Below are 12527 nucleotides of genomic sequence, written 5' to 3'. Positions count from 1 at the left end.
CGCGCCCCCCCTGCCGCGTTCCCCCCTGCCGCCCAAGATCGCCGCGCCCAAGATCGCCGCGCAGATCTCCCTCGATCTCCCTCCTGCGGTCCTGCCGCGCCCCCCGGCCACCCCCTGCCGCCGCCACCCCCTGCCCCCGCCCAAGATCTCTCTCTCTTTCTCCGTTTCTGGGTTGTTTCGAAATTTCGGTTGAAATTTCGGCGAAATTTCGAATATTTCGCCGAAATTTTCCGAAATTTAGTCGAATCCGTGTTAAAATTTCGGAACCCCTAAAAAACGAAATTTTCGGCGAAATTTCGCCGAAAACTTCGAAATTTAAATCCTTGGTTGTCCCACCTTTTTTTTTCCACATTTGTATCCCACCTGATGTGTCATTACTTTACTGAAAGGGTATTTTCTTTTTCTTTTTTAGGTTTTATTTTTTAATTTTTAGTGTCCAATGTATGAATGTCATGTAAGATGGTATGAAATTGTGATATAAAAATGTGGTAAGTGTAACATTACTGATATACATATATTTAATTTTGGATTACACGGGCCAGGCTTGACAATATCCTACCTGACTCGTTAACATGACACACAAAATTCAATGTTCGAATTGAAGCTTATCGTGTCGTGTTGAAATCGTGTGATCCTATTAGTGACACGTTAAGTTTCATGTCGTGTTCGTGTTAACTGACGAAACCTGTTAGTGACTTGAAATTATTTCTTTAAGATATTAATCATTTAATTTGCACATTTTTTGGATATTTCTTATGTGTAATGTTTAAACTATATTTTTATTAATAAAATGTATTTACTATTGTAATATAATATTTTTAATTTAAATTTTTTGTTGAAAATGTACATTTTTTTAACGGGTGAAACGGTTCGTTTCGTGTTCGTGTTGGCATTTTTTTCACCCGTTAGCTTTACGGTTTGTATTCACCCGTTAACTTAACATGTTGTGTAGTGTATGACCCAAACCCACCAAAATACGACTCGTTGCCAGGTCAAGGCCAATATCCAAGCTCATTTTCTTTCTTTAGGATATATATGCTCTAAAAATTTCTCTTAGGGGGGTATCCCCAACTCAGATTTTAAAGGAGTTTAATGGATTTTAAATCCATAGAATCTATCAAAATTCAAAGGAATTGGGTGGAATTCTTATGAAATTTGTTATGTGTAAAAAATACATTCAAATCCAACCAAATCCATCAAAATCCATTAAAATCCTTCACTTAATGAAATTCATGACTTTTTGAGGACACCTGAATTTCATTGGAATCCATTAAAATCTGAGTTAAGGACTCCTAAAATTCATTGGAATCCATTAAAATCTAAATTGGGGACACCTAGATTTCATTAGACTTTTAAAATCCAATGAAATCTAAGTTGGAGACACCCCCTGTGGCTTGTAAAATAGGGGCTAATTAATGCTCATGCATGATATCTAGGTGTTACGTAATCGCTCTCTCATATTTTATATTTGCATCTCGTATGACAGAAAATGCATGAAATATGCTCTGCGTTTGTTTGTTTGTTTTTTTTTTTTGGGACTGAGAATTATTCTCCCACTATCTTTCTAGTATTAATTAACCACATTTTAACCTTTCAAAAGAAATTACCACATTTTAAGAATTTCCTATTAATTATATATTTCACAAAGGCTGGTTTTATCATAGAATTAGAGTAATTAAGATGTAACACAAACATTTAATAATTAATTGTGTTATAAGTAGTTAAACTTTGATGAACTCAGTTTTTCATTTAATTACTTATTCATTATTTTTTATGTGTCTTTTTCTTTTTGTTCGGAATTCCTTCTTTTTATGTGTTAATTGTTTTGCAGACCATTCTCCTCCTGGGAGAGGAACCATTTGTTTCGAATCCTCATTTGAGCGTGAAGCATTTGACATTAAATACATCAATGCTCAACAAGGAATTACACGTACGGCATCCAAAAGTTAATGGTGATTGAGGTTAAAGGCTTCAAGCCTTCAAGGGGACACCAAATGAAGCAAGCCTAGTGAATTAGTGATATATCTGCTTATCTTTGGTCGTATGTTGGAAAGGCTTGATCTCGTTACCTCTAAAGAAGTGGGTAATCATGGAAGCCCACAAATGTACAAACTTATGGCTTAACTACTTTTGCATGAAGTCAGAAGACCAGCCTCACCCAATCCAAAAATTACAAATTTTTTATTAAATACGTACCAAATCTTTTGCATGCTTCTGGTGATCATACATGCAAAGAAGGTTTCTAATTCAAAGACATGGTCTAGCACTTTTTAAGGTCCACCAGTTCTGTACTTTTCTTTTATGATGTGTATTTTTTATTTTACATTTGAGATTTTTTGTTTGACCAAACAAGTTGAACTTTTGTATGGAAATTATGAGGTATGTGTATTATGCATTTTATTTCCATTTTTATCTTCTTTTTTCGATATGATATGGGATAGCATGTATAAAATTGAACATTTTTTCCTATTTTTTCAGAGTACATCACAAAACCAAAATAAATACTAAATTTCTGAATGCTCATTTATTTTATTTTAGTCAAATTTATTGATGTCAAACAGATTTCGCACAAACATGATACAAGCATGAAATAAGCTGGGTACGTACAAGCATGACACAATGGGCTAGTCGGGTTAGGCCAATTTTTTTAGCCGATTAGGCACAATATGGCATAACCTAAACATGACACAAGTACGAGCATGAAATGGGCCTCGAACTAGGCAAGACTTGTTTAAAATAGTTTTTTAAGTAGCATAAATGTTAATATTTAATTACACGAAAGAGCCCAACACGACACCCAAACACAACATGGCCAGAGCACACCACAAGCACAAGCACAAAAAGACCAGAGCACAACACGAGTATGAGCACGAAACGGGCTAAACTATGAATTACTTGTTTAACCATTAGGACTCCTCCAGGGAAGATAGAGCTTTTCAAAGGCATGTGTTCATTGGTTTTGTGCAACAATGGATGGCAAACTTTCGTGAACCCACTTTGGACAAGTTTTCTTTGTCATTTTCACAGCCTGGAGATTTCTCAGTGGTGGTAGACAACTGCATCAAATTTGCTCTTCAGCGTAATGTGAAAGATTTGGTTCTTGATTTTTCCGACCCCATATGGGATGAGAATGATCTCGACAAAACTCATGCAGCATCATTCACTTTGCCTCTGTATGTTTCTCTCTATTGAGACCTCGAATCACTTACTCTTGTCTCTTGCAATTTTGTTTTGAATGGGTTTGGCGGTTTTAATCATTTGAATTAACTTTCATTGGGTTGGATTGATCTGCTATTAACTTCTATTAGGGCCATGTTAGAAAACTGTGGCATGCTGGAGAGTTTGACTATCAAACATTGTTGGAACACAGACTACCTTGAGATTAGTGGGAGTAACTTGAGGCTCAGAAACTTGGTTGTGGACAAATGCACGTTTCTTAATGACTACATTTCAATTCAAGTGCCAAATCTGAAATATTTCAAGTACTTTGGAGAAGTAATCAAGATGATATATGCATACATATAGGGGGCTTAGAAGATTGCAGACCTTGACTTTAATTAGGGTTAAGTCTACATTCTATGATGATATAGGTGATGTTCTCTATTAAGTCCTCTCTCAACTGCATGTCAATTTATAAATTGACATGGCATGAGTGCATGACCACATCAGCTGCCACATAAGGTGGTCAACTAATATGGTCAGATAAATGTGTACAAATAGCATTATTCTTATATTATTAAATTCAGAATCGTTCTCAAAGTCAAGTTCCACCTTTCCAAACCCTAGTTCTCTCCACATCAAATGCGGCCACAGGGCCAGAATACTTCAAGTGTCTCAAATTTGGTTCCCCAATTGTAAAGTCTGCATAATGAAATAAGCATTTATCCACAACCAAGGTTTTGAGCTTCAAGTCCCTCCCAAAAAATCAAGAAACCCCATATTCCAACAGTTTTTCAGACTCATACTTTCCAGCAACAAACATTTCATTAATTGAGCTCTAAGAGAAGATCTTGGTAGTTTAATCCAACCCAATGAAATGTGCTTCAACTGACCAAAATTTTCAAACCCTAACACATTGAAATTGCATGAGAATAGGGTCAACAATTCTAGGACTTGGTGGTTGTAAAAACACAAAGGCAAATCAAACTGTGCTGCATGAGTGTCAAGATCATCTTCATCCCATGTGGGATTAGAGAAATCAAGCCCTAGCACTTTGACATTACGCGCTAGAGCAAACCTTGTACAATTTTCGAGGACAACATTCGATTCTCTAGGCTGAGAAAATTTGTAGAGAATATTATCTATTCTAGGTTCTAGGTAGGTTAATTGCCATCCAATGTTGCACAAACTCAGTGAAAACCCGTCTTTGGTAATTTGCAAAGAAACATTTGTTGAAGTTGAGGCTTATGGTGGAACGCCAACGCAGGGACAATACAGAGGTTTTAATTTGCTGCTTCTTTGAAGGGCATGAAGGAGATGATGAAAAGAAGATAATCTGATAACATTGAGAGCATATCAATGTTGGGTGCCATGGTGATAGAAGGCGTGTATGTAGTAGTGTAAATTGTGAGTTTGCTTAAGCTTCTTGGATAAGTTAAGTGAAGGGGTTGAAATAAGTGTTTGTTGCAGTGAGCTTATATAGGTACAAAGTTAGGGGGTGCAGATGAAGTGAATTGTTGTGGCTATTGTTTGGGATTAGTGAAATATTGAAATGTACGTTGTACAATGTCTGTCTCTTCTGATTTGTTTGGAATTATTGACTCTTACCAAATGAGAGAAAAACGAAAAATGTTAGATACATCCAAATTTTTTGAAATTTACTGGCATGTGATATGTGACTTTGACAATCTTAGTTGTTCAAGAATGTAGATAAAACCTATGTAGTAAGTGTTTTTCCAAGAAGCACTAAAAAGTGTTTTAATTATATACATTTCTTTATATATATATATATATACTTGACATAGTATTCGTATGTTAATTCAAACATAATTAGGACTTTGGCATGACAAACTTATAGTACTTGTCATATAAAATAAGTGAGTACGGCATGAGAACGACATGGGTAGGGTCATCATAACTATGACATAAGTAATGAACTGGCCAAACCGAAGTTTTTTAAGCAAATCAAACATGATTTGGTACAAAAGCGACATGAACACGAGCATGAGTACAACAAGCGCAAACACAAACATGAGCACGAGCACGAAAACGAAATGGGCCGAATTGGGTATGACTTGTTAAACAATTCTTTTCTTAAAAAAAAAATTTTAGTAAAAAAATACTATTAAATTTTAGTTATAAGAAAAGAAATATATAACATAAAATAAATTTCTAATTGTAAACATACAAAAAGAAAAAATGGTCAGTGGGCCGTGCCAAGCAAAGCCCAAACACAAACACAATTATTACATTGGCCAACAAGTACAGGGCACCAATGAACCGAAATTAAGAAACCAAAATTTTCATTTTCAAATTAAGAAATCAATTAAAATTTTCATTTCCCTAGCGATTTTGTAAATAAATTTTATAAAACAAATATCATGACGAAACTCATGAAACAACATTAGCTTAATTTGCCTTTGTATGTTTCTCTCTATCGAGACCTCAAATTTATTACTCTCGTCTCTTGCAATTTTGTTTTGAATGGGTTTAGGGCCGGGGTTTTAATCATTTGAAGAAACTTTGGTTTGGATTGAACTGCCATTAACTTCTGTTAGGGCCCTGTTAGAATATTGTGGCATGCTGGAGAGTCTGACTCTCAAACATTGTTGGAGCATAGACTATCTTGAGATTAGTGAGAGGAACTTGAGGCTCAAAAGCTTGGTTTTGGACAAATGCATGTTTCTTAATGACTATGCTTCAATTCAAGCACCAAATCTAAAACATTTTAAGTACTCTGGTGAAGTAATCAATTAGGATGACAGATGCATACATAAGTAGGGGCTTGGAAGAGGCAGACCTTGACTTTGGGGTTGATTCTACATTCTATGATGATATAGGTGATGTTCTCTATCAAGTCCTCTCTCAGCTTTTCCCTATGAGGGTATTGACAGTTTGCACCTACATGCTTCAGGTACTACTTTTCTTTAAGTTTATATATGTGTGTGTGTGTCATTTCTCTGCTTTACATTTATTTAACTATTATTTTTATGTGTTAATTGTACGTTTGCAGGGTATTCCCTTTGAGAGAGGAACCATTTGGTTTGGATCCAAGGGATTGTTTGAGGGTGACACACCTAACACTTTAAACAGTAATGCATGATTTTGAGTTATTCGGCATTGCATGTTTGTTAAAGAGTTGTCCTTAATTTCCTGAAGGTGCTTACTATTGGAAATTATATATTATATAATATTTAATTTCTGATATTGAATGAAAAATGTAAAGTGTTGTTGTCTAGTCCAACGGTTACAATATTCATAATGATGCATGCAGTTACGTTTGAATTGCAACCAGTCAACTTTGGTCAAATACCAATAGTTGCATCTGTGCAATATTGGTTGTCTGTTTTCAAGCTAAGTTCAGCCACTTTCATATTGCTAAGCGGTGCGACATATTGAAGTAATTAGTTGTGTCTCTTCTAATGATAAGTTTGTAGTTTGGATGCTTTTGAGTAACAACTTTTACAGAACAACCACCATGCTATTTTCAGTAGTCATGTTGGTTAGTAAGCATCTTTTGGGTTCTATATAAACCCTCTCTTTCTCCTTTCGGGATTATAAGAGTTTTCCCCAATTCGATCCTTCTCTATTCTTCTTTCTATCATTCGAGAGTACAAAACATAATTGGTTAGCTAGAGTTCAAAGTTGCAGTGCTTCAACTTGAACTTGGAATTATCGATTGTTGTATCCTGCCTAAGGAACTGCAAGCACAGGGCATGGTCAAAATTCTGTCTTTAGGTCATTGCAATTTGCAAGCCTCACTCACAGTCAATTAGTATTTTTTTTGTCTATATTTCCATCTACTTAATTAAAGTTTGTATACATCTTGGTGTAATTTTATTATTGAAATTTTTTGTTATCAAATCCATATTTCTAATTATTGTTCCTACACTTACCATCAAATTACACCCTGGAAGAATTTGTCATGAGGTGATGTAGTGGGTTCTCATAAGTCATATTTAAGAATAATAGTAATTCAAGCGGCAAAAAAAAAAAAAAAGAATAATAGTAATTCGGGTTATCATCGCTAGCTAGTTCTCTCGCATTCTGTATGCAACATATATCATGATATGATGATATATATGAAATTAAATTTCTCTATTTTCTTTTTCTGATATCTCTTCAGGAATATGATCCTCCATTTGAACTATATCCTCTTGATAGTTTTTGGAGACGGGCCGGCCAGACGGCATGAAATAGTTTACCGGTTTATGACGCGAACGTTAAGGGTGGTTGAGGTAAAAGGATTCAAGGGAACATAAAATGAACTTTAGCTGCTGAGTCAACTACTTTCTCATGGTCGTGTTATCGAAAAGTTTAGGACCTGTTTGGTATTCTATTAAAAAAAAAAAATTTTCAAAAATAAAAAAACAAGTTTTAATCAAAAAAACGTGTTTGGTAGACCATTTTCAAAAATAATTTTTAGAAAAAAATACCTCTTTTTAAAAACAATAAAACATTGTTTTTTTCAATTTTTTTTTACACTTCCTTTTTCCTTAGTTGCCATTATTTTTATATTTTAAAATTTGTTATCAAATTTCATACCAAATAAGTTTTTGAATTTAAAAAATTGATTTTGAAAACTCACATTTAAAAAAAATCTCAATTTTTGAAAAAAGAAAATTTGAATAGGATACCAAACGGCCCTTAAAGTTTTTGTCTCTCAAGAAGTGGGTAGCAATGGAAGAAATCCTGAATTGTACCAAATAATAGCTCAACAATTGCATAGATTTAGACAAGCATCTCATAATTTGCAAATTAATTACAATTGTTTACTCATAATTTGCAAATTAATTACAATTGTTTAATCAACTTTGTGTGCGCAGTTGAAGAAGTTTTAATTTCATACTCAATGATGAATGTGAAGTATTTCTATCTTTTTAGATAGTTGGATTATTAGTAGTTATTAGGATTCTTATGGATTGTTTAACTAAATGATGTAATCCTTCTCAAGTAGCCAATATTTTACGCGTATTAGATGTTCAAAATAATATATAATTCTACAACCGTACATTATAATGAATTAATTTGCATCTTCAAATATAACGAAATTTGACTAAATGACGCAATATCCCTCTTCATTTAATCAATATTAATCCTACACATCTTAAAATATTAGATAAATTACGTCTGTGCATTAATGAATCTATGTGATTCTACACGTATATTAAATTCTAAAATATTTGATAAAATTAATGCGTTCGTGCATTAATGAATCTATGTAATCTTACATGTATTTTAGATTCCAAAATATTTGATAAAATTATGTCTGTGCATTAATGAATCGATGTATATTCAAAAACAAGATTCCAAAATATTAAATAAAATTACGTCCGTGCATTAAAGAATCTATGTGTATATTCACAAGCACTTCAGGCATGCCGTATTAATTTTCCTCAGCTTCCTGTGGCTTGTTCTGCTGTTTTGTATCAAGACTATCGATCTGAGCCTCCAAGAGGCCAGATGGTGCCTAACCAGTTAGTTTGCTTTTTCTGTTTAGGGCCTGAATGCCTCCATTTTACCAAAAAAAAAAAAATGAACAAATTAAATTAAAAATGAAGATATAAGATGTCTTTGAATATTCAGAAATTAAGCTTCTTCAACTGCACAAAGAAACTAGCTTATTAATTGCAGGTATCACCAGAAGCATGCAAAATATTTGTTTACATATATATTAAATATTTAAAGAACTGTTATTTTCAGACTGGGGGAGGCTCTTCTGGTATCATGCAAAAGTGATTGAGCCCTAAGTTGGTATATTTCTGGGCTTCCATGATTATCCTCTTCTTTGGAGGTAATGAGATCAAGCCTTTCCAAGAGACGACCAAACATGAGCAGATATATTACCAGCCGCACTTCATTCGGTGACCCCTTGAAGCCTTTAACCACAACTACCCTTAAGGTTTGGGTTATACACTGGTAAACTGTTCCATCAAGCGTCCAAACTTCTTCAAGCTTTAGTTCAGCTGGAGTTACATTTTCCTGATCAAGAGATTTAACACAGGTATATAGGAAAAATGTTAGACCCCATACCATAGGAAAAGGATAAAAAACGGATTTGCAGACCTCTATCTAATTAAACGTTCAAACGCCTAATTTAATTTGAGCGTTCTGACATCCAGAATATATTTCGAACGTCTGTTTAAGATCCAAATTTTGATCATCTCATATATCATATATAAATGTTACAATTAATTAAAGAGAAGTTGATAGACAATATCACCCATAATTTTATTAAATTCAGACTCATCACCAAAGTCAAGTTCCACCTCTTCCAATCCCCTAGTTCTCTCCACATCAAATGTGGCCACAGGGCCAGAATACTTCAAGTATCTCAGATTTGGTGCCGCAATTGTAAAGTCTGAATAATGAAACAAGCATTTATCCACAACCAAGGTTTTGAGCTTCAAGTCCCTCCCACAAACATCAAGAAACCCCATATTCCAACAGTTTTTCAGACTCAGACTTTCCAGCAACACACATTTCACTAACAGAGCTCTAAGAGAAGATCTTGGCAGTTCAATCCAACCCAATGAAATGTGCTTCAACAGACCAAAATTTTCAAATCCCAACACATTGAAATTGCATGAGAATAGGGTCAACGATTCTAGGACTTGGTGGTTGTAAACAGACAAAGGCAAATCAAACCGTGCTGCATGAGTGTCAAGACCATCTTCATCCCATGTGGGATCAGAGAAATCAAGCCCTAGCACTTTGACATTACGCGCTAGAGCAAACCTTATACAATTTTCTAGGAGAACATTCGATTCTCTAGGCTGAGAAAATGTGAGAAAATACTTATCTATTCTGGGTTCTTGGTAGGTTGCCATCCAGTGTTGCACAAACTCAGTGAAAACCCATCTTTGGTAATTGGAAAAGAAACGTTCGTTGAACTCGATGTTCGTGGTGGAACGCCAAATGAGACGCCAACGCGGGGACAAGACAGAGGTTCTTGCTGCTGCTTTGAAGGGCAGAAAGGAGATGATGATGAAAAGAAGAGGATCAGATAACATTGAGAACATATCAATGTTGGGTGCCATGGTGATATCAATTTTAGGTTCTTGAGTACTGTAGTATAGTGTATATGGTGAGTTTGCTTAAGCTTCTTTGAAACAAGTGTTGCAGTGATCTTGTAGAGGTACAAAGTAAGGGGGACCAGAAGAGGCTAATTGTTGGCTCCTGTTTGGGGTTGGTGGAATCCTGAACTGTACGTTGTACAGTGCCTGTCTTCTTCTGATTTATATGGAAACTATTTGACTCTAACCAAATAGAAAAAAACAAAAATGTACGTTAATAAGAAACACCTAAACTTTGACAATACTTAGTTATGACATTTAATGAGAATTCAGGTAAATCCAAATAAGAACAAATAAGCGCATTCGCTTTTCGCTTTATACTATAACAAAAAAATATAAAAAGTTATGTTATTCCGTATCACTTCGAATTTAAACAAATGGAAGTAAATTTGCAAATGTAAGATTTAAAAGAAACCAAAACTTGCTTAATGTTATGTGCCTCGCAATTTTCCCGCAAAAAATTAACTGAATATTACATATTTTTTATCTCTAAACATTAGAGTTAAACAAGTGAAATTAAGACAGATTTTATGTTTAGTGTTCTACCATCCATTTGATTAATTAATTAATAAAAAACATATAATTAGGCAAATGACAAACCACAATTACTTTATGTTTAGTGTTCCACATCATTGTGTCATTTGAACGAGAAATTATTCTCTATAACCGATACACCGTCATATGGTATAACCAATCCAACGTGTCATAATATGGATGAGTGTTATTAATAGTATACCCAACTAATATAAATATACCGTCCAATAATACTCTTACACATTGGATTGGTTACACTACGTGGCGGTGTATCAGATATATCAAATAATTTTTCCATTTGAACTGCTTAATAATTGTTCGAATGACCAATATTTTTTAATTTGTTTGTTAATTAGGATAGGGTTCAGTATTCTTTTAATTTGTTTATTAAAAGGTGTTGAATGATCATTTCCTCTAAATATGGAGGGTATCTTTGTCTTTTTAAGTAAAGTCAAACAATGGATTTTCATCTTGGACCAATATTTCAATTGATCCATTCAATTTGGCAATTTTCAAATTAAGTCTATCCACGAGATCATTTTGTCTGTTAATTGGAAAAAGTTAATTGCCAATTTATTCTTGATTACAAAATGTAGGTTTGGGCACGAACCCGAAAAAACCAACTAACCCGTCCAGGTCGATTGGTCGGGTTAGGTTGGGTCAAGTCCACATTAGTGCAAGTGAGCCCGCCACAGTCAAGTTGCCAAATCGAGCATAATTAGGTCGATTTTTGGTTTTGGGCCTCCACCGACTGAAACCAAACCAACCGGCCGACTTATAAATAACTTAATATATATTTTTTAATTAGATTTTAGGTTTAATTTTTTATACTTTTATTTTCATTTCCATTTTCCTAGATTTTTCAGTTTCTCAATCTCCCTTTTGAACCTCAGTCCACAACCATCACCATCACCATCATCTTCACCTTCACCTTCGATCTCCTCCACCAGCGAGCTCTACCACCACCATCCGCGATCTTCTCCACCACGTCCATCACCATCGAAGTGACGATCACTACCACCTACATCTCTCTCTCTCTCTCTCTCTCTCTCTCTCTCTCTCTCTCTCCTCCCTCTCTCCCTCCCTTTATCTCAAGTCTAAGATCTTAATCTAATCTCTCTCTCACCACAACTCCACAACGATTATTAAATCGCATATAACCCATCACTATCTCGCCAAACCGATATCTGACTTGTCACCCAACCAAGACCCGCACCAACAATAGACCAAAGAGTTGGTCAGTAACGATTTGGAAGATCGACAAACTGCCACCTTGGTTCGATTAGCGGTTTGGGCACCAATCCGGCCAACGCCCACCCCTAGCAAAATGTTTAAAGTACTAATTAAGATACAATTCGATTAAATTAAAAGCACATGATCAAAATAATAATTGTTCCAAATTTCATGGATTAAAGTTGTAATTTAGGCAAATTTCAATATATAATATTTTAATTTTCTTAAGTATATAAATAATTTTTTTTTTTGGTAATCGATTATCCGGATAAACCTAATTTTATGTTCCAAATTCCAATGATGATGCAACACTAAACGGGGGAGGCTACGCCGACCACTCCATTTTACTGAGTTCACCATCCTACATCAATATTTGTTATAATTCCAATTTTGCCCTTACTAAAATTAACAAATCAAAAAAATCAAAATACCCAACAGCAACTCCCTACCCGATCCCCACCCTCTGTGCCAACTAAGCCACCTCCACCGCCACCCCTTCCCATTCCCCATCACCCCCTTCCTATT

General features: G+C 34.9%; 2 protein-coding genes across 2 annotated transcripts; one reads left to right on the top strand and one right to left on the bottom strand.

The window, feature by feature from the left end:
* Window positions 1-2973: 2973 nt before the first annotated feature.
* On the top strand, window positions 2974-3869 carry LOC147298242 (F-box protein At3g62230-like). The gene is made up of 3 exons (XM_086246677.1): window positions 2974-3173; window positions 3309-3495; window positions 3747-3869. The coding sequence occupies exons 1-3, from the start codon at window positions 2974-2976 to the stop codon at window positions 3867-3869; spliced, it is 510 nt and encodes a 169-aa protein (XP_086102803.1).
* Window positions 3870-8841: 4972 nt separating this feature from the next.
* LOC147298241 (putative F-box/LRR-repeat protein At1g56400) lies at window positions 8842-10181 on the bottom strand. The gene is made up of 2 exons (XM_086246567.1): window positions 9375-10181; window positions 8842-9141 (listed from the first exon to the last, which is right to left on the bottom strand). The coding sequence occupies exons 1-2, from the start codon at window positions 10179-10181 to the stop codon at window positions 8842-8844; spliced, it is 1107 nt and encodes a 368-aa protein (XP_086102693.1).
* Window positions 10182-12527: the final 2346 nt, after the last annotated feature.

Source organism: Dryas octopetala, chromosome 1 (assembly GCF_963921425.1).
Source record: "Dryas octopetala chromosome 1, drDryOcto1.1, whole genome shotgun sequence".
In the NCBI taxonomy this organism is placed as follows: Eukaryota; Viridiplantae; Streptophyta; class Magnoliopsida; order Rosales; family Rosaceae; genus Dryas; species Dryas octopetala.
Note: the sequence above shows the minus strand (reverse complement) of the source record. Positions and strands in the feature narration are given on the sequence as shown.